Source organism: Lepus europaeus, chromosome 19 (assembly GCF_033115175.1).
Source record: "Lepus europaeus isolate LE1 chromosome 19, mLepTim1.pri, whole genome shotgun sequence".
In the NCBI taxonomy this organism is placed as follows: domain Eukaryota; kingdom Metazoa; phylum Chordata; class Mammalia; order Lagomorpha; family Leporidae; genus Lepus; species Lepus europaeus.
Genome location: NC_084845.1, coordinates 70,792,537 through 70,813,908, shown reverse-complemented (window position 1 = coordinate 70,813,908; position 21,372 = coordinate 70,792,537). Strand labels below are relative to the sequence as shown.

General features: G+C 67.1%; 1 protein-coding gene across 2 annotated transcripts in view; it reads left to right on the top strand.

The window, feature by feature from the left end:
* Window positions 1-19,867, top strand: part of FBXO31 (F-box protein 31) — a 51,192-nt gene extending 31,325 nt beyond the window's left edge. For both annotated transcript variants that reach the window (XM_062176968.1, XM_062176967.1), the window contains 6 exons: window positions 1,489-1,656; window positions 2,467-2,541; window positions 11,535-11,644; window positions 13,417-13,570; window positions 14,406-14,746; window positions 17,827-19,867. In XM_062176968.1, coding sequence (XP_062032952.1) covers window positions 1,489-1,656; window positions 2,467-2,541; window positions 11,535-11,644; window positions 13,417-13,570; window positions 14,406-14,746; window positions 17,827-18,049 — 1,071 coding nt within the window. In that variant the 3' untranslated portion in view covers window positions 18,050-19,867. The remainder of the gene's footprint in view (window positions 1-1,488; window positions 1,657-2,466; window positions 2,542-11,534; window positions 11,645-13,416; window positions 13,571-14,405; window positions 14,747-17,826) is intronic.
* Window positions 19,868-21,372: the final 1,505 nt, after the last annotated feature.

The window sequence follows — 21,372 nt, the reverse complement described above, 5'->3', positions numbered from 1 at the left end:
AGTCCGTGGGGCTACCACCTGGCCACTCTTAGAATGGTCTGCTGCAGAAATGGTGAGAGCGCAGCTGTGGCCCCCGCCCTCCCAGGAGGCAGAGTGACCGCTGGGCTGTCTGGGCTGTGTGTGCGAGGCCTTCCGCCCCCCCACCTCTGTCGGGGCAGCCCTGGGGGCAGGGTGACCGCTGGGCTGTCCGGGCTGTGTGTGCGAGGCCTTCCGCCCCCCCCCTCCCCGTCGGGGCAGCCCTGGGGGCAGGGTGACCGCTGGGCTGTCCGGGCTGTGTGTGCGAGGCCTTCTGCCCCCCCCCCCCCCAATCGGGGCAGGCATGGGGACGGGGTGACCACTGGGCCATCCAGTCTGTGTGTGCGAGGCCTTCCGCGCACCCCCCCCCCCCCACCAATCGGGGCAGCCATGGGGACAGGGTGACCGCTGGGCCATCCAGTCTGTGTGTGAGGCCTTCTGCCTTCTGCCCCCCCCGCCCCCCGCCCCCGTCGGGGCAGCCCTGGGGGCGGGATGACTCCTGGGCCCTCTGGGCTGTGTGTGAGGCCTTCCGCCCCCCCCACCCCCCCACCGTCGGGGCAGCCCTGGGGGCTGGGTGCTGCTGGCTGTGCCCCGCCCTGCCTCCTCGCCCCCTGTACCACAAGCACCCAAGGACAGAGCGGTAGAGCGGGCACCTGTGCGGGCTGTCCAGAGGCAGCCCCCCTCCCCTGTGTCTTCTAGAGCAGACCCCGGGCCGCTGGCATTTGCCCTGTTCCCACTTCACGTGGCACCCGCCGTGTCGGTGTCGCCCCGCATGGCCAGGCGTCCTTCCTTCCTTGCCGCGACCCCCGGCCCGAGCACGCCGCCCCCCCCCCCCCAGGGCATTTGCGGCCCACCTCGGCGGGGCTCACTTTCTGGACTCTTCTCCTCGCCGCCTTCCGACACCCCCCACCCCCACTTGCATTTGGAGCGGGAGGCAGCCTGCGGGTGCTCGCGCAGATTCGGGGCTAGTTGGAGGGGACGGCCCTTGGCAGGAGGGTCTTTTTTTTTTTTTTTTTTTTGACAGGCAGAGTGGATAGTGAGAGAGAGAGATAGAGAGAAAGGTCTTCCTTTTGCCGTTGGTTCACCCTCCAATGGCCGCCGCGGTAGCGCGCTGCGGCCGGCGCACCGCGCTGTTCTGATGGCAGGAGCCAGGTGCTTCTCCTGGTCTCCCATGGGGTGCAGGGCCCAAGGACTTGGGCCATCCTCCACTGCACTCCCTGGCCACAGCAGAGAGCTGGCCTGGAAGAGGGGCAACCGGGACAGGATCAGTGCCCCGACCGGGACTAGAACCCGGTGTGCCGGCGCCGCAAGGCGGAGGATTAGCCTAGTGAGCCGCGGCGCCGGCGGCAGGAGGGTCTTGTATGTCCCTGCCCTCTGGCTGGCGGTGCCACGAGGAAGGTGGTGCGGGTGGGTGGGCATGCTGGGGCCACGGGTGCAGGTGTGCGTGGACTCGAGTCCTCTCTCCGGCTACAGGTGGACGGCTTGTTCATCATCGGCTGGATGTACCTGCCACCCCACGACCCGCATGTGGACGACCCCATGAGGTTCAAGCCTTTGTTCAGGATCCACCTGATGGAGAGGAAGGCTGCCACCGTGGAGTGCATGTATGGCCACAAAGGGCCCCACAACGGCCACATCCAGGTGGGTGAGGGCTGGCTCTCAGGTGTCTCCAGTGTGCGGGCGAGGGCCCTCGGCACTCCCAGAGCAGGCCGGTGCCCACACGGGTTGGCGGGAACGGGAGCTGGTGGTGTTCGTGCTGTCTCGTGGCGCTGGCGGGTGGTGGGGCCCTGTCTTGACCGGGCGTCCACTTGGAGCCCTGGGATCTTCACAGCTGTGCTTCTCTGCCGTCTTATCCATTGCGGGGAGAATCAGTGGGGGTAAAATGCTGTCTTCTTTGATGTCCGTCTGAGGAGGGCCATGCGCACCGTGGTCATCAGGCACCTGCCGCACCCCTTTGGGCCATCCACATCCTGCTGGGGAGATGCAGCTCTTCCCTGGGGTAGCGCTGAGCCCTGTCCTTGGCTGGCCCTGATTTGGGACATCTTGGGCATCTTATTTTTATTCGTTTATTTGAAAGGCAGAGTGACAGAGATCTTCCATTTGCTGGTTCACTCTCCAAAAGGCCATGGTAGCCAGGGCCGGGCCAGGCTAGGCCAGACCGAAGCCGGCAGCCAGGAGTTCCACGCAGGTCTCCTCCCGGGGCGGGAGGGTCCGGAACACCCTCCACCTTCCCAGGCACAGTGGCAGGAGCTGCATCTTCTGGGAACCGGTCTGTGATGCTGGCGTTGCAGGCAGCAGCTGCACCTCGTCAGCCCTGAGGCCGGCCCTGTCTCGGCACCTCAGACGGGCTTGGGGGAAGCAGGAGAGGACAGGGGAACCTGGGCCTGGCTCAGGGGACCCTGGGACTCACTCTGTGCCTCTCCTCTCTCCTCCATCATGGACACTGTGAAGATCGTGAAGAAGGACGAGTTCTCCACTAAGTGCAACCAGACGGACCACCACAGGATGCCCGGCGGGAGGCAGGAGGTGAGCCTGGTGCCCGGCAGGGGGCAGGAGGAGAGTGGTGCCCGGCGGGGGCAGGAGGTGAGCCCGGCACCTGGTGGGAGGCAGGAGGTGAACCCGATGCCCGGCGGGAGCAGGAGGTGAACGGGAGCCTGGCAGAGGGCAGGAGGTGAGCCCGGCACCCGGCGGGAAGCAGGAGGAGAGTGGCGCCCGGCGGGGGCAGGAGGTGAGCCTGGTGCCCGGCAGGGGGCAGGAGGTGAACCGGTGCCCGGCGGGGGCAGGAGGTGAAGCCCGGTGGGGGACAGGAGGTGAGCCCGGCACCTGGTGGGAGGCAGGAGGTGAACCCGGTGCCTGGCGGGGGCAGGAGGTGAGCCTGGCGCCCGGCGGGAGCAGGAGGTGAGCGGGAGCCTGGCAGAGGGCAGGAGGTGAGCCCGGCACCCGGCGGGAGGCAGGAGGAGAGTGGCGCCCGGCGAGGGCAGGAGGTGAGCCTGGCGGGAGGCAGGCAGTGAGCCAGGAGCCTGGTGGAGGGCAGGAGGTGAGTGGGAGCCTGGCAGAGGGCAGGAGGTGAGCCCGGCACCTGGCGGGAGGCAGGAGGAGAGTGGCGCCTGGCGAGGGCAGGAGGTGAGCCTGGCGGGAGGCAGGCGGTGAGCCAGGAGCCTGGTGGAGGGGCAGGAGGTGAGTGGGAGCCTGGCAGAGGGCAGGAGGTGAGCCCGGCACCTGGCGGGGGGCAGGAGGTGAGCCGGGAGCCCAGTGGGGGGCAGGAGGTGAGCTCGGCGGGGGCAGGAGGTGAGCCAGGAGCCCGGCGGGAGGCAGGAGGTGAGCCAGGAGCCCAGCGGAGGGCAGGAGGTGAGCCCTCTGCCTGGCGGGGTACAGGGGGTGAGCCTGGGCACCTGGAGGGGGGGAGGAGGTGAGCCCGGTGCCCGGTGGGGGGCTGGAGGTGAGCCCAGCGCCTGGGACAGGTTCTAGACGCAGTTCCCTGCTTCTTGGCACTGTCCTGCAGGCTGGAACACCTCCAGAGAGACTGAATGCCTGTTTGACTTTTTATTAAAGGTTTATTTGAAAGGCAGAGTTAGAGAGAGAGGGAGAGGCAGAGAGAGAGCGAGCGTCCATTTGCTGGTTCACTCCCTAAATGGTCACAGTGGCCACAGCTGGGACAGACTGAAGCCAGGAGCTTCTTCCAGGTCCCCCACGTGGGTGCAGGGGCCCAGACATGTGGGCCGTCCTGCTGATTGCCCAGGTGCATTAGCAAGGAGCTGGATCGGAAGTGGAGGAGCCGGGAATTGAACCGGTGCCCAGAAGGGATGCTGGTGCTGTACGCAGTGACTTATGCTGGTCCCAAATATTTGATTTTTGCATTGTGTGTGTGTGTGTGTGTTTAAGTTTTATTTGTTTATTTTTGAAAGCAGAATGATAGAGATCTGCCATCTGCTGTCTCCACAGATAATTGTTGAACAGCTGGGGCCGGGCCAGGCCAAAGCCAGGGGCCGGAAAGCCAGGCTGGTTCTCCCGTGTGGGTGGCGGAGGGACCCGGGTGCTTGACCCGTCACCTGCTGCCTCCCCGGCTGTGCGTCAGCAGGAAGCTGTGTCGAAATGGCGCCAGGACTCGTTAGGCATTCCACCAGGTGGCATCTTAACTGCCCGGCCAGGTGCTCGTGCATTTCATTGTTGAGAGGCTGGTCAGGGAGCTCTTCCATTGCTGATTCACCCCCCAAAATGCCTGTAACAGCCAGGCTTGGGCCAGGCTAACCCGGGAGTCTCGAGTGTCCCACGTGTGTGACAGGGACCCAAGTAGTTGAGCTGTCACCTGCCACCTCCCGGCAGCTGTGGTTGGACGTGGAGCCAGGAATCCAACCCTGTGACGTGCTGGGTGCCTGGCAGCTGAACCGCGTCACCAGACACCTGCCCCCCCCCCCCCAATTTTTTCCCTAAATTTTATGTATTTGAAAAGCAGAGTGACAGAGAGGGAGAGACACAGAGAAATCTCTCATCCCCTGGTTAGCCCCTAAAATGCCAATAGCCACAGCCGGGAACTCAGAACCGCCCCACGGGTGGCAGGAACCCCGATGCTTAGGCCTTTATCTCCTGGCTCCCGTGTGCGTGCAGGAAGGTGGCTGGAACACCGGGGGCTCCGTCCCAGACACTGCTGTGAGAGGCAGGTGTCCCAGGTGGCGGCGTAACCCGCCGTGCCACAGTGCCCGAAACCTCCCACTCTTCAGTGTGTGTGGAGACGGAGCCCCCATCCGCCGCTTCGCTCCCCGAAGACCACGGTGACCGGAGCGGGCCCGGTCCCCGGCGTGTGTGGCAGGTGCTGCGCCCAGCCCAGCATGGCCTGCAGGTTTCCAAGCCGGCGTTCTGTGCCGCCAGACGCCACGCTGCTCTCTGGGTTTCTCTTGCAGCCTCTATCTGTCCGTGGCCGTGTGCACGCCTTGCCCAGGACTCGGGACCCCAGCCCAGGCCGGGACTATGTGGGGTGGGGTCCAGAGGCGCCGAGGGATCTGCTGAGGCCTCTTGTCAGCTGCTGCGTGGCTGCCTCGCCAGCGGAATGTGTCACTGGCCCGTGTCCACCTTGTCCACCTTGGCCACCTTGGCCACCCGTGGCTTCTAGTGTGGGCAGTGTGGGCGGCTGCAGGGACAGGGTGCTCCCGTGGGTGGGCCTGTGATCAACTCAGTGTGACCCACAGCCGCTTCCGTCCCCAGGGAGCTGTGGTGGGGCGTCTGGGCTGACCCAGACACATCCTGATGGTTTGGGGAACTGAGGGAGGTCAGGGCTGCCCCTGCTCTGACGGTGGACACTCGCTTGGAATTCTAGACCAGCGTGGCGGTTCCCAGGGGTACTTAGGACAACTGCACGTAACAGGCTGTGGGCAGACGCCTGCCACAGGACCTGGGAGTCCCCTGGGACACAGAGATCCTCCGGCTCCTCTGGGTGTTCCGATGGATGCCCCTGCGCCGCCCTCTGAGCTGTGAGGGCCTGGGGACCCTGGGCTTCCTGCAGCTCAGGAAGGGATTGAGGCTCCCCAGCGGCTGTCGCCGGCAGTAAGCGGTGCTGACGGTGAGGCTTGCCAGGCTCCCGCTTCTGCCATGGTCTGCCGCGACGCCAGGGCACGGGTTCCCGTCTCCTCCAGCCCGAGTCCTTCAGACCCCCCCGACTCCCGGCCGTCACTCCCGCGTGGGCCCCGCCGGGCTGGCTGCTTCCTCGCGGGTGACGGCCGGGCTGGGCCATCGTGGCCCTTCCCCGGACGGAGGTGGGGAGGACCGGAGGGAGTTTGGGCGCGCTGGGCCTTCCCTGAGAGCCGCCGGCACCCTCGCCTCGCCCGGCCCAGCTCCCGGGGCTGTGGTGTGCCAGGCGTGTGGCGTGCGAGCCCTGGGGAAGCTGGTGCCTCGTGTGCCAGGCTGTGGTGAGGCGACTTCTGGTAAACAGACTCCAGAGGGTGCTGTGCTGTCACCAGGCTGCTGGGTGTCCTAACGAGCGCGACCTTCTCCTGGAGTGGATCAGATCCCCCGTGCGCCCAGTCGTCTTCCGGTGTGTGAGTTCAGGGCGATTCTTCACCATGGTAACAGCAATACATTACATTCACTCACTTCCGTCTTCATCTGTTGCTTATGCATTGGATTTTTAACAAATATTTACCTTAAGTCAGAATTACAGAGGGGGGAGGGAGATACCCTCCTTCCACTGGTCCACTTCCCAAATGGCATCGGCTGGGGGGCTGGACCAGGCCGAAGCCAGGAGCCAGGAGCTTCTTCTGGGTCTCCCACCTGGGTACAGAGACCCAAGCACCTGTTCTGTCCTCCACTGCTTTCCCAGGCACAGTAGCAGGGAGCTGGATGGCAACTGGAGCAGCCGGGGCTCAAACCAGTGCCCGTGTGGGATGCTGGCACTGGGGTCAGTGGCTTAACCCACCGTGCTGCAGCACTGGCCCTGTAGTCAATGCTTTTAAAAATACGTTTATTTATTTGAAAGGCAGAGTCACAGAGAGAGAGGGAGACACAGAGATCTTCCATCCACTGGTTCACTCCCCAAGTGGCTGACGCCAGGAGCCCAGAACTCCATCTGGGTCTCTCACGTGGGTGCAGGGCCCAGGCACCTTGGCCATCTTCTCTGCTTTCCCAGGTGCATCAGCAGGGGGCTGGATGACAGGAAGAGCTGGGAGCTGGCCCGGCACCCAGTGGGATGTCAGCGCCGCGGGGATGGCTTAACCAGGCTGCACCACAGTGCGGGCTGCATTTGATTTGAAAGAACCTTTGCTCCGTAAATTCGGCACTTCAGTGGGAGGTCTTAGTTCTGATGACATCTGATCCTAGGAGGCACATACACAGGAGGCAGAGTGACAGATCTCCCCAATGGCTGCGGCACAGGTCCGGGCCAGGCTGGAGCCAGGAGCCGGGAGCCGAACTGTGTGGCTGGCAGGGCCCTTCCTAGGTGCGTTAGCGGGGGGCCGGGTCGGGGGCGGAGCTGCTGCGACTCAGACCTGCGCCCTGACACGGAGTGCGGTATCCCGAGCAGCGGCTTAGCCTGCCGCACCCGACACCGGCCCCCTCCGGTGTTTCAGTGCAGGTGTGGCTTTGCTTTATGTCCGTTCTTGCTCCATGGGGAGTGTCTCCTGCGCTGGTGTGAGGTGGGACCTGCCGCTCATTCCCTCTGCATCCGGCTGATGGAGCACCTTCCCCAGGGCCGGGGGAGGGCACCTTTGTTGGGAGCCGCTCAGCCGGCTTCGCGTGGGTCTGCTTCTGGACTCTGGTGCCAGGCTCGTGCCGTCCTCCCGTTGCCAGGGCCGGCTCTGCGTGGGTCTGCTTCTGGACTCTGGTGCCAGGCTCGTGCCGTCCTCCCGTTGCCAGGGCCGGCTCTGCGTGGGTCTGCTTCTGGACTCTGGTGCCAGGCTCGTGCCAGGCTCGTGCCGTCCTCCCGTTGCCAGGGCCGGCTCCGCGCGGGTCTGCTTCTGGACTCTGGTGCCAGGCTCGTGCCAGGCTCGTGCCGTCCTCCCGTTGCCAGGGCCGGCTCCGCGCGGGTCTGCTTCTGGACTCTGGTGCCAGGCTCGTGCCAGGCTCGTGCCGTCCTCCCGTTGCCAGGGCCGGCTCCGCGCGGGTCTGCTTCTGGACTCTGGTGCCAGGCTCGTGCCAGGCTCGTGCCGTCCTCCCGTTGCCAGGGCCGGCTCCGCGCGGGTCTGCTTCTGGACTCTGGTGCCAGGCTCGTGCCAGGCTCGTGCCGTCCTCCCGTTGCCAGGGCCGGCTCTGCGCGGGTCTGCTTCCGGACTCTGGTGCCAGGCTCGTGCCAGGCTCGTGCCGTCCTCCCGTTGCCAGGGCCGGCTCCGCGCGGGTCTGCTTCTGGACTCTGGTGCCAGGCTCGTGCCAGGCTCGTGCCGTCCTCCCGTTGCCAGGGCCGGCTCCGCGCGGGTCTGCTTCTGGACTCTGGTGCCAGGCTCGTGCCAGGCTCGTGCCGTCCTCCCGTTGCCAGGGCCGGCTCTGCGCGGGTCTGCTTCCGGACTCTGGTGCCAGGCTCGTGCCAGGCTCGTGCCGTCCTCCCGTTGCCAGGGCCGGCTCCGCGCGGGTCTGCTTCTGGACTCTGGTGCCAGGCTCGTGCCGTCCTCCCGTTGCCAGGGCCGGCTCCGCGCGGGTCTGCTTCTGGACTCTGGTGCCAGGCTCGTGCCAGGCTCGTGCCGTCCTCCCGTTGCCAGGGCCGGCTCTGCGCGGGTCTGCTTCCGGACTCTGGTGCCAGGCTCGTGCCAGGCTCGTGCCGTCCTCCCGTTGCCAGGGCCGGCTCCGCGCGGGTCTGCTTCTGGACTCTGGTGCCAGGCTCGTGCCGTCCTCCCGTTGCCAGGGCCGGCTCCGCGCGGGTCTGCTTCTGGACTCTGGTGCCAGGCTCGTGCCGTCCTCCCGTTGCCAGGGCCGGCTCCGCGCGGGTCTGCTTCTGGACTCTGGTGCCAGGCTCGTGCCGTCCTCCCGTTGCCAGGGCCGGCTCCGCGCGGGTCTGCTTCTGGACTCTGGTGCCAGGCTCGTGCCGTCCTCCCGTTGCCAGGGCCGGCTCCGCGCGGGTCTGCTTCTGGACTCTGGTGCCAGGCTCGTGCCGTCCTCCCGTTGCCAGGGCCGGCTCCGCGCGGGTCTGCTTCCGGACTCTGGTGCCAGGCTCGTGCCAGGCTCGTGCCGTCCTCCCGTTGCCAGGGCCGGCTCCGCGCGGGTCTGCTTCCGGACTCTGGTGCCAGGCTCGTGCCAGGCTCGTGCCGTCCTCCCGTTGCCAGGGCCGGCTCCGCGCGGGTCTGCTTCCGGACTCTGGTGCCAGGCTCGTGCCAGGCTCGTGCCGTCCTCCCGTTGCCAGGGCCGGCTCCGCGCGGGTCTGCTTCTGGACTCTGGTGCCAGGCTCGTGCCGTCCTCCCGTTGCCAGGGCCGGCTCTGCGTGGGTCTGCTTCTGGACTCTGGTGCCAGGCTCGTGCCGTCCTCCCGTTGCCAGGGCCGGCTCTGCGTGGGTCTGCTTCTGGACTCTGGTGCCAGGCTCGTGCCAGGCTCGTGCCGTCCTCCCGTTGCCAGGGCCGGCTCCGCGCGGGTCTGCTTCTGGACTCTGGTGCCAGGCTCGTGCCAGGCTCGTGCCGTCCTCCCGTTGCCAGGGCCGGCTCCGCGCGGGTCTGCTTCTGGACTCTGGTGCCAGGCTCGTGCCGTCCTCCCGTTGCCAGGGCCGGCTCTGCGTGGGTCTGCTTCTGGACTCTGGTGCCAGGCTCGTGCCAGGCTCGTGCCGTCCTCCCGTTGCCAGGGCCGGCTCTGCGCGGGTCTGCTTCTGGACTCTGGTGCCAGGCTCGTGCCAGGCTCGTGCCGTCCTCCCGTTGCCAGGGCCGGCTCTGCGTGGGTCTGCTTCTGGACTCTGGTGCCAGGCTCGTGCCGTCCTCCCGTTGCCAGGGCCGGCTCTGCGTGGGTCTGCTTCTGGACTCTGGTGCCAGGCTCGTGCCGTCCTCCCGTTGCCAGGGCCGGCTCTGCGTGGGTCTGCTTCTGGACTCTGGTGCCAGGCTCGTGCCAGGCTCGTGCCGTCCTCCCGTTGCCAGGGCCGGCTCCGCGCGGGTCTGCTTCTGGACTCTGGTGCCAGGCTCGTGCCGTCCTCCCGTTGCCAGGGCCGGCTCCGCGCGGGTCTGCTTCTGGACTCTGGTGCCAGGCTCGTGCCGTCCTCCCGTTGCCAGGGCCGGCTCTGCGTGGGTCTGCTTCTGGACTCTGGTGCCAGGCTCGTGCCAGGCTCGTGCCGTCCTCCCGTTGCCAGGGCCGGCTCTGCGCGGGTCTGCTTCTGGACTCTGGTGCCAGGCTCGTGCCAGGCTCGTGCCGTCCTCCCGTTGCCAGGGCCGGCTCTGCGTGGGTCTGCTTCTGGACTCTGGTGCCAGGCTCGTGCCGTCCTCCCGTTGCCAGGGCCGGCTCTGCGTGGGTCTGCTTCTGGACTCTGGTGCCAGGCTCGTGCCGTCCTCCCGTTGCCAGGGCCGGCTCCGCGCGGGTCTGCTTCTGGACTCTGGTGCCAGGCTCGTGCCAGGCTCGTGCCGTCCTCCCGTTGCCAGGGCGTAGTAGGAGCTCGCTGGTGTCTAGCTTGGCTCTTTGTTTTCTTTCTTCTTCTTTCTTTTCTTCTTCTCTTCCTCCTCCTTCTCTCCCTCTCCCTCCTCCCCTCCTTCTCCTCCTTCTTTTTTTTCGAGATATTTGAACGACAGAGCTACACAGAAGGCGAGAGAGAGAGAGAGGTCTTCCATCTGCTGGTTCATTCCCCAGAATGGCCTACACAGCTGGTCCAGGCTGGGGCCAGGAGCCAGCAGCTTCCTCCAGGCTCCCACGTGGTGCAGGGCCCAAGCACTTGGGCCATCTTCTCTGCTTTCCCAGGTGTGTTAGCAGGGAGCTGGATTGGAAGCAGAGCAGCTAGGAGTCCAGCCAGCGCCCGTGTGGGACGCCGGTACTGCAGGCGGCGGCTCAGCCCACGGCGCCGTGGCCTCAGAGCTGCGTGTTCGGGATTTCTGCGCGTCTGATCTCTGTGCATTTGCGTATGGGTCTCAGAATCTGCCTGCTGTGCCTGCCAGGGCCTGGGGGTGTTTGGCCAGCATGAAGGGCCTGGAGGTTGTGTGGACAGAGCGTGGCGTCCCCGGCTGTGGACAGGCTCTCTGGACTTCCTTGCCCGGTCAGCAGTGGTCTGGGTCTTGGGACAGAGGTCTCAGCACACGTTGTTAACGTTTCTCCCCAAGGCCTCTGTGTTTGGAGGATGTGCAGTTTTGTGCTACCAGTGTACATAGAAATTCAGTTTTGTTTTTTTTTTTATTGGCCAGTAGTACCAATAGTCTAGTAATTTCTGGTTTTTGTTGGCGTTTGGGGACCGTGTTTGGGGACAGTAACGTGTTAAAGCAATTAATAGGTTTAGGTTTTTTTTTTTTTTTTTCTAAATGGCTCTTAACCTCTGTAGAGCTAGTTCTAGATCATCATTAGAAACGGTATATTCAGTTAGGAAATGAGAGTTTGAATAAATCCTGCTAATTTGTTAGAATCAAACTGTTCACTAAATATCCTTAGCATGAGCTTTGGGGGCGGGTGTTCATGAAGGCCCCCTTTTGTAAATACACTTACTTTACGTTCAGCCTGACTGCGAAGACATCTTCAGCATGGAGTCTACTCCACAGTCTGCCTGGCTGGCCGTCCCGCGCCTCGCTGGTGGCACAGAGCGGGGGCTGTGTGCGTGGGCTCCTCCCCACGGCAGTGAGGCCCGTGTGGGTTGTACGGGGAAGCCCTGGACGCAGGCTGTGGCCCAGCCTTGCCTGAAGGAGCCGCCGTGGTTCCTGCCGTGCCCGGAGGCGCCTGGGCTGTGTGCCCTGGTGGTGAGGACCTGGGCGCTTCACCGCTCACCGCTGGGCTGGGGCCCACGACACGCAGCAGCCCCCGGGTCTTCCCCGGCTGTCCCCGCTGCATCCGTGGCGTTGGCCCTTGGGTGCAGATGTGCTGCGCGTGGAATAGCTCTGGGGCCGCCACCTCCTGCTGTTGTGTCCTGGTCACCTTCACGCACTGCGTTCTCGTGGCAGGAGTTTCGGACGTGGCTGCGGGAGGAATGGGGCCGCACGCTGGAGGACATCTTCCACGAACACATGCAAGAACTTATCTTGATGAAGTTCATCTACACCAGCCAGTACGAGTGAGTGCTCTGGGCGCAGCCCCGCCCTGGGGGCTCTGGGCACAGCCCCGTCCTGGGGGCTCTGGGCACAGCCCCGTCCTGGGGGCTCTGGGACACAGCCCCGTCCTGGGGGCTCTGGGACACAGCCCCGTCCTGAGTGCTCTGGGACACAGCCCCGTCCCGGGGGCTCTGGGGCACAGCCCCGTCCTGAGTGCTCTGGGCGCAGCCCCATCCCGGGGGCTCTGGGAACATCCCCGTCCCCGGGGCTCTGGGGTACAGCCCCATCCCGGGGGCTCTGGGGCACAGCCCCGCCCTGGGGGCTCTGGGCGCAGCCCCGTCCCGGGGGCTCTGGGGCACAGCCCCGCCCTGGGGGCTCTGGGCACAGCCCCATCCCGGGGGCTCTGGGGCACAGCCCCGCCCTGGGGGCTCTGGGCACAGCCCCATCCCGGGGGCTCTGGGCGCAGCCCCGTCCCGAGTGCTCTGGGCGCAGCCCCATCCTGGGGGCTCTGGGAACATCCCCGTCCCCGGGGCTCTGGGGTACAGCCCCATCCCGGGGGCTCTGGGACACAGCCCCATCCCGGGGGCTCTGGGACACAGCCCCGTCCTGGGGACTCTGGGCACAGCCCCGTCCTGGGGGCTCTGGGGTACAGCCTCGCCCTGGGGGCTCTGGGCACAGCCCCGTCCTGGGGGCTCTGGGCGCAGCCCCGTCCCGGGGGCTCTGGGGTACAGCCCCGTCCTGGGGGCTCTGGGCGCAGCCCCGTCCTGCGTGCTCTGGGGACAGCCCCGTCCCCGGGGGCTCTGGGCACAGCCCCGTCCCGGGGGCTCTGGGAACATCCCCGTCCCCGGGGACTCTGGGCACAGCCCCGTCCCGGGGGCTCTGGGCACAGCCCCGCCCTGGGGGCTCTGGGGCACAGCCCCACCCCTGAGTGCTCTGGGCACAGCCCCGTCCCGGGGGCTCTGGGCACAGCCCCGCCCTGGGGGCTCTGGGGCACAGCCCCACCCCTGAGTGCTCTGGGCACAGCCCCGTCCCGGGGGCTCTGGGGTACAGCCCCGTCCCGGGGGCTCTGGGGACAGCCCCGTCCCGGGGACTCTGGGCGCAGCCCCGTCCTGGGGACTCTGGGGACACAGCCCCGTCCTGGGGGCTCTGGGGTACAGCCCCGTCCCGAGTGCTCTGGGCGCAGCCCCGTCCTGGGGACTCTGGGGACACAGCCCCGTCCCGGGGGCTCTGGGGTACAGCCCCGTCCCGAGTGCTCTGGGCGCAGCCCCATCCTGGGGGCTCTGGGACACAGCCCCGTCCTGAGTGCTCTGGGCACAGCCCCGTCCTGGGGGCTCTGGGGCACAGCCCCACCCCTGGGGGCTCTGGGCGCAGCCCTGTCCTGGGGGCTCTGGGGTACAGCCCTGTCCTGGGGGCTCTGGGCGCAGCCCGCGTCCTGGTCCCCACCTGGGTGTCTGTGTTCTGTCTGGTTTGGCACAGACACTCCTGTGACTTGCGTGTCAGAACCATGTCAGCTCTGCCAGGCCAGGTTCTTGCCCCGCTCCCGCTCAGCCCGCTGCAGGGTCCCCTCAGGTGACGTGGGCTGCTTTCTCCAGGCGGGTGGAGCAGGAGCGGCGTTTCCCTCCCACTCGGGTGCTGGGGGACCCTGCCCCTGCTGAGTCCCTTGGGCTGTGGACAGCGGTGCCGGCTCTGCTGTGCCGCAGGCCGTGGGGTGGGCGTGGCTCCCTGCAGGCCGGGGAAGCCTCTCCCGGGCCACAGCCAGGATGGGTTGTGAGTTGTGCCTCCTCCGCCCCCACAGCAACTGCCTGACCTACCGCCGCATCTACCTCCCGCCCAGCCGCCCGGACGACCTCATCCAGCCCGGCCTCTTCAAAGGCACCTACGGCAGCCACGGCCTGGAGATCGTGATGCTCAGCTTCCACGGGCGCGTGGCCAGGGGCACCAAGATCACGGTGAGGGGCGCCGTGCCACCTGCCGCCGCTCCCGGGCCCGCGCTGTGCGTTTTCTGTGAGGCCGCTGTGGGTTCACCGTGCCGGGCAGACAGAAAGATGCTGTACCTGAGACCCAGCCCCACTGAGCCCGGATCTGGGTGTGTCCAGTCGGCTTAGCCACACTGGTGCTCAGCCCCGGCTGCCCCTGGGAACCCTGGTGCAGACCCCACCCCTGGAGTCCGGATTTCACTGGGGGTGTCCTGGGGACGGGCCCCCTGAGCTGTCTGCGTGAGGCCGAGACGCAGCCACACCTGGGTCTGTGTGTCAGCAGGCGGCCCCTGGCACCGGCTGCCAGCGGCTCAGGAGAGCCTGGCCAGGAGTGCGCTGCCCCGCGAGCCTCGTCCCCGCTCCTGGGCCTGACCGGCTGCCACGCAGCGGGGCTCACTGCTGGCGCAGGGGCCGCTGTTCACACCGTGCCTGCTGGCTCCGCTGGGTTTCTGGTGGGTGGCACTGACCAGCCCTGAAAAAGCAGAGCTCCTGTCGGGTCCCTCTGCGGTGGGGGAAGCTCCTGGGGAGCTTTGTGGCACGGGGCCAGCAGCAGGCACGTGCGGCTGTGACGACCCCTCCCCGGGTTTTGTCTGCAGTCTCTGTGGAGCTGCAGGGACCTTCCGGGCCAGCAGCTCGGGGCCAGAGGGCCCGGTTCCCAGCCGAGCACACGTGTGTCGGCGTCTGTGGACTCCACAAAGCACCTGTCTGTGGAGACCTTGTCCTGGCCCCCCGCCGCTTTCCCAGGGTTGTGGGCTGGGAGCCCAGAGCGGGTCTGCATGTCCCTGTCTGCCCCTCACCCCAACTGCAGGGTGACCCCAACATCCCCGCTGGGCAGCAGACGGTCGAGATTGACCTGCGGCACCGTATCCAGCTGCCCGACGTGGAGAACCTGCGCAACTTCAACGAGCTGTCCCGCCTGGTCCTGGAGGCCCGCGAGCAGGTGCGGCAGGAGCAGCAGGGGGGCAGGCACGAGGCCGAGGGGCCGGAACACGGGCCGCACCAGGAGCCCGCGGAGGACGGTGGGAAGCCTGGGGATGCAGCGGCCATGGCAACGGAGCAGCCCGGCCCGTCGAGCCAGGGGCAGCCCTTCGTGCTGCCCGTGGGCGTGAGCTCGAGGAGCGAGGACTACCCCCGCACGTGCAGGATGTGGTGAGGACTGCCGGCCGCGGCGGGCAGGGTGGGCCGGGGGGCTCTGACAAGTTAGCTGCAGCCCCCAGCACCTGAGCGGGCCACGCTGCCTCCTGGGCCTCGCGGCTGCTCTCGCAGGGAAGCTGCCGGCCTCCTGCTGTCGGGTGCTGTTAGGGTGTCAGCTTCCCGGACGGGAGGCCTCCTCCGAAAGCCGTGTGAGGCAGGGACAGTGCAGCTCCTCGGTGGCCTCTGAGGTGACCATCCTGAGACCTCACTGTCACAGCTGTGGCAAGTGCTCAGTGCCTCCTCCCCCTCTGGCCCGGCCGCGTTGGCTGCCTGCCTGGTTGCACCCCTGGGGAGCGGTATACGGCCGTTCCTGCCGCGTCTCGGTGACCACAGGCGGCCGAGGCCCTTCACTGCCCCCTGGAGTCTTCCCCTCTGCCTTCCCACTCTGTTCTGTTAGTTTCCGCTGCCCCTGCTGTGCTGGGCCGGCCCCCTGGCAGCCCTCGAGCAGTGTATGGAGTGGCCTGCTGGCCGCTGTCCTCCCTGAGGGGCGTGGGCCCAGGTCCCTGACCGGTGCAGGTCTTGTCCGGGCGCTGTCCTCCCTGAGGGGTGTGGGCCCAGGTCCCTGACCGGTGCAGGTCTTGCCCGGGCGCTGTCCTCCCTGAGGGGCGTGGGTCCCGGGTCCCTGACCGGTGCAGGTCTTGTCCGGGCGCTGTCCTCCCCGAGGGGCGTGGGTCCCGGGTCCCTGACCGGTGCAGGTCTTGCCCGGGCGCTGTCCTCCCCGAGGGGCGTGGGTCCCGGGTCCCTGACCGGTGCAGGTCTTGCCCGGGCGCTGTCCTCCCTGAGGGGCGTGGGTCCCGGGTCCCTGACCGGTGCAGGTCTTGCCCGGGCACTGTCCTCCCTGAGGGGCGTGGGCCCAGGTCCCTGACCGGTGCAGGTCTTGTCCGGGCGCTGTCCTCCCTGAGGGGTGTGGGCCCAGGTCCCTGACCGGTGCAGGTCTTGCCCGGGCACTGTCCTCCCCGAGGGGCGTGGGTCCCGGGTCCCTGACCGGTGCAGGTCTTGTCTGGGCGCTGTCCTCCCTGAGGGGCGTGGGCCCAGGTCCCTGACCGGTGCAGGTCTTGCCTGGGCGCCGGCTGGTGCTTTGCTGCATGTTGGCCACAGCTGCTGACTCAGCACATGCCAGGCCCTCGCTGCCAACCAGGCCACACGGCCCCCATCCTGGCCTCACCCTCCAGGGCGATTTAAATGTCAACTGGCTAAAGGAGAAGTCCAGGTCCTCGGTCTCCCTGGCCCACACGGCTGGCGGCTGCTGTCCTGGACAGCACAGAGCTGGGACACTGCCCATCGCCCAGAACTCAGTCCACAGTCTCCCAGGTCACAGGGTCATGGTCAGGTCGTCCCTACTCGCAAGGCTGTAGTCTCCCAGCTCCAGACCGCCTCGCACCCGAGCCCGTGGAGAGTTCACCTGGCGCCCTCTCGGGAGAGGCCGGGCCCTTGTTGGTGTCCCTGCTGCCGAGTCTGTCCTGGTGCCTGGTGACCGTGGTGTGAGGGCGTGGCTGCCGAGTGTCCTGGTGCCTGGTGACCGTGGTGTGAGGGCGTGGCTGCCGATCCTGTCCTGGTGACCGTGGTGTGAGGGCGTGGCTGCCGATCCTGTCCTGGTGACCGTGGTGTGAGGGCGTGGCTGCCGATCCTGTCCTGGTGACCGTGGTGTGAGGGCGTGGCTGCCGATCCTGTCCTGGTGACCGTGGTGTGAGGGCGTGGCTGCCGAGTGTCCTGGTGACCGTGGTGTGAGGGCGTGGCTGCCGAGTGTCCTGGTGACCGTGGTGTGAGGGCGTGGCTGCCGAGTGTCCTGGTGACCGTGGTGTGAGGGCGTGGCTGCCGAGTGTCCTGGTGACCGTGGTGTGAGGGCGTGGCTGCCGATCCTGTCCTGGTGACCGTGGTGTGAGGGCGTGGCTGCCGATCCTGTCCTGGTGACCGTGGTGTGAGGGCGTGGCTGCCGATCCTGTCCTGGTGACCGTGGTGTGAGGGCGTGGCTGCCGATCCTGTCCTGGTGACCGTGGTGTGAGGGCGTGGCTGCCGATCCTGTCCTGGTGACCGTGGTGTGAGGGCGTGGCTGCCGATCCTGTCCTGGTGACCGTGGTGTGAGGGCGTGGCTGCCGATCCTGTCCTGGTGACCGTGGTGTGAGGGCGTGGCTGCCGATCCTGTCCTGGTGACCGTGGTGTGAGGGCGTGGCTGCCGATCCTGTCCTGGTGACCGTGGTGTGAGGGCGTGGCTGCCGAGTGTCCTGGTGACCGTGGTGTGAGGGCGTGGCTGCCGATCCTGTCCTGGTGACCGTGGTGTGAGGGCGTGGCTGCCGAGTGTCCTGGTGACCGTGGTGTGAGGGCGTGGCTGCCGAGTGTCCTGGTGCCTGGTGACCGTGGTGTGAGGGCGTGGCTGCCGATCCTGTCCTGGTGACCGTGGTGTGAGGGCGTGGCTGCCGAGTGTCCTGGTGACCGTGGTGTGAGGGCGTGGCTGCCGAGTGTCCTGGTGCCTGGTGACCGTGGTGTGAGGGCGTGGCTGCCGATCCTGTCCTGGTGACCGTGGTGTGAGGGCGTGGCTGCCGATCCTGTCCTGGTGACCGTGGTGTGAGGGCGTGGCTGCCGATCCTGTCCTGGTGACCGTGGTGTGAGGGCGTGGCTGCCGATCCTGTCCTGGTGACCGTGGTGTGAGGGCGTGGCTGCCGATCCTGTCCTGGTGACCGTGGTGTGAGGGCGTGGCTGCTGAGTGTCCTGGTGCCTGGTGACCGTGGTGTGAGGGCGTGGCTGCCGAGTGTCCTGGTGACCGTGGTGTGAGGGCGTGGCTGCCGATCCTGTCCTGGTGACCGTGGTGTGAGGGCGTGGCTGCCGATCCTGTCCTGGTGACCGTGGTGTGAGGGCGTGGCTGCCGATCCTGTCCTGGTGACCGTGGTGTGAGGGCGTGGCTGCCGATCCTGTCCTGGTGACCGTGGTGTGAGGGCGTGGCTGCCGAGTGTCCTGGTGCCTGGTGACCGTGGTGTGAGGGCGTGGCACGCTCGCCGGGGCCCTTCCCACCCCTCACGCCTCCGCTCCTGTCTGTTCAGTTTTTACGGGACAGGCCTCATCGCCGGCCACGGCTTCACCAGCCCCGAGCGCACCCCCGGAGCCTTCATCCTGTTTGACGAGGACCGCTTTGGGTTCGTCTGGCTGGAGCTGAAGTCCTTCAGCCTGTACAGCCGGGTGCAGGCCAGCTTCCGCAACGCCGACGCGCCGTCCCCGCAGGCCTTCGACGAGATGCTCAAGAACATCCAGTCGCTCGCCTCCTGACCGGCGTGGGGCCCGGGACCCCGGGGGCAGCAGCAGCATGCACTTTGCAGGTCTGGCCCTTTGGCCGGAACCCGTGTCTTGTCGGGGTCCCAGCCCGCCGCCCCCCACACTGTGTATAGTGTGTAGCCTGTCCCCGTGCGCCTGTCGGGAGCCACGCGGGAAGCAGCTGAGCACGACTTAGGGAACCACAGAGCTCGGGGGCCGCAGGGGCTTGCAGAGGACTGAACTGGAGAGGTCAGCGTGCGCTCAGCTGCCCGTACCTTCCGGGGAGGACACGCCCCTCCAGGGAGGCCTGTGCTTTTGCCGGGGCAGAGAGCAGTTGCAGCTGGCGGTACCTGTCCCCCGACGAAGCCGTGTCCCGGTGCCCGCGGCCCACGTGGTCAGGGAGAGGAGACGGACTCGGTCTGGGCAGCAGCGTGCACGTGCGTGGAGGAGCCCCCGGACGTGGCCACACAGTGGGGCCGGGGCCGGCCGGCTTCCCATTTCCCTCCTGGCTTGCTTGGATCCTGGACGAAAGTTCCCCGCTGCTGTTCTTGGTTCCTCTGGGAAGTGGCAGGGAGTTCGCCACTCGGGTCACTGCAGACACAGCCCGTGTGCCTGCCTGCTCTGGACTCACTTGGAGTCGTCCCCAGCGGCCAGCTCTGGGCGGGACCTTGCTGTCCAGGCCCTCTCCTCCCCCTTCCCGCGCACGCGTGGCTGCCCGCTCCTTGTGCAATGCAGGTCCACAGAGACTGCCCACGAACTGCCGCTCTCAAAGTGCTGAGCGTCCAGAGTGGGTGGTCTTGGAGCCCCTTACAGGCGCGGGGACACGTGGAGGTGCTTTACAGCCCAGGCCCCGCTGGGGAACCCGAGCACCGATGCTTCGCCCGTGGTGCGCCACGCTGTGCTAGCACCTGCATTCGGTGACGTCTGTCAGTGTCAGATACGGAGGCCCATCCCGCTCCGTGCCCGTCCTGCTCCATCCCTGGGGGCCTCTGTGGAGCCCGCGTGCCCGTCCTGCTCCACCCCCGGGGGCCTCTGCGGAGCCCACGTGCCCGTCCTGCGGCCTGCTCCACCCCTGGGGGCCTCTGCGGAGCCCACGTGCCCGTCCCGCTCCGTCCCCGGGGGCCTCTGCGGAGCCCATGTGCCCGTCTTGCGGCCTGTGCTCACATCTTGCCTGTGTCGCTCAGGCTCACGGGCTGGGTGGCTCTGAGTGCCGTCAGGTGCACAGGCTGCGTCCTGCTGGCTGGGGACCCCAGGTGGTGGCGTCTGAGGGGCACTGACCTGAGAGATCCGGGGACGTTTCTCCTGACTGGCCTTGAAGACCAGACACAGGCTTCAGGACGCTTGGCGTCCTAGAGTGACCCCTGAGCGGCAGCAGGCCCTCCCAGGATCCTGCTGGGCTCAGGCAGAGGGCTCCCTTGGGCCGCAGCAGGGACACACCTGGCACCCCTGCCCCCCACAGCTGTGCCCGGAGACCCTGGCTCCCCTCCCAGGTCTTGGCAGCACGTGCCGTGGCATTCAGGTTTGGGGCCTGGTTTCTAGCACCTTCAGGATGGAGCCCATAGCTCTGTCGTCCCCTCCCCTCCTTAGCTGTTGACCCTTCTTCTTGTGCCAAATGAGGCAGTCCCCGAGCAGGGGGAACCGGCCACGAAGCCTCAGGGACCCCGGGCCATGGGCCATGGCTCTCCGAGGTTTGCCGTTGCTTGAATACAGCCAAGAAGACAGTTTCTAGAGGCTCGCTCTAAGGGACCCTGCCCTGTCGCCATGGGAGGCTTCGCCTCCACTTCTAGAGCACAGTGGTTGACGAGAACAGTTCTGATTAAAAAAAAATCTCACGTCTCGTGGACCGGCTTCTAGTGTTTGGGCACGCAGCTGTCTCCTGGTAGCAGCTGGCACGGGCCCGGGCCGCTCTCGCAGGGCGTGGGTGGCAGCCAGGAAGGTGGGGCTGGGCCCTCCCGGCTGTGACAAGTTACTCGGTCCGGAGGAACAGCCACAGATTCCTAACCGGCCCAGAAAACGCCAGCAGCTGCCCCTAGGCTGGCACCGGCCCTCACCCGGGAGGGACCGGCCTGGCCTCGGCGTCCGCTGCTGAGGGAGGGAGGCGGGGGCTCGTGGTAGTGGGGTTTCAGACGCCTGTGTCGTTCGGACTGCGGCCATTCAGCTGGCCTTGCCCTGCGCCACCGTGGCTGCTGGCCGCTCGGGGCGCTCACGGCCCTGGGCCCTGCGCATGCTGGCAGCACTGAGCTTCCCTGCGCTCCCTGTGCCAGCACCAGGTGCCTGCATCCTGGTGAGTCTACCTGGCAGTGGGGCGCTCCGTGGCTCCGTGGGGCCTCAGGCCAGATGTCCTGGCCTCGCTGCCGTCGCCCACCCTGGGCAAGGCTAGTCACACGTGGGGTCTGTGGGGTCTGCACGCTGGGCCTCTGTCCCGTTCACACGTGGGGTCTGTGGGGTCTGCACGCTGGGCCTCTGTCTGTCCCGTTCACACGTGGGGTCTGTGGGGTCTGCACACTGGGCCTCTGTCCTGTTCACACGTGGGGTCTGTGGGGTCTGTACGCTGGGCCTCTGTCCCGTTCACACGTGGGGTCTGTGGGGTCTGCACGCTGGGCCTCTGTCCCGTTCACACGTGGGGTCTGTGGGGTCTGCACACTGGGCCTCTGTCCGGTTCACACGTGGGGTCTGTGGGGTCTGCACACTGGGCCTCTGTCCCGTTCACACGTGGGGTCTGTGGGGTCTGCACGCTGGGCCTCTGTCCTGTTCACACGTGGGGTCTGTGGGGTCTGCACGCTGGGCCTCTGTCCCGTTCACACGTGGGGTCTGTGGGGTCTGCACGCTGGGCCTCTGTCCCGTTCACACGTGGGGTCTGTGGGGTCTGCACGCTGGGCCTCTGTCCTGTTCACATGTGGGGTCTGTCACGTTCACACGTGGGGTCTGTCCCGTTCACACGTGGGGTCTGTGGGGTCTGCACGCTGGGCCTCTGTCCCGTTCACACGTGGGGTCTGTGGGGTCTGCACGCTGGGCCTCTGTCTGTCCCGTTCACACGTGGGGTCTGTGGGGTCTGCACGCTGGGCCTCTGTCCCGTTCACACGTGGGGTCTGTGGGGTCTGCACGCTGGGCCTCTGTCCCGTTCACACGTGGGGTCTGTGGGGTCTGCACACTGGGCCTCTGTCTGTCCCATTCACACGTGGGGTCTGCGGGGTCTGCACACTGGGCCTCTGTCCCGTTCACACGTGGGGTCTGTGGGGTCTGTACGCTGGGCCTCTGTCCCGTTCACACGTGGGGTCTGTGGGGTCTGCACGCTGGGCCTCTGTCCCGTTCACACGTGGGGTCTGCACGCTGGGCCT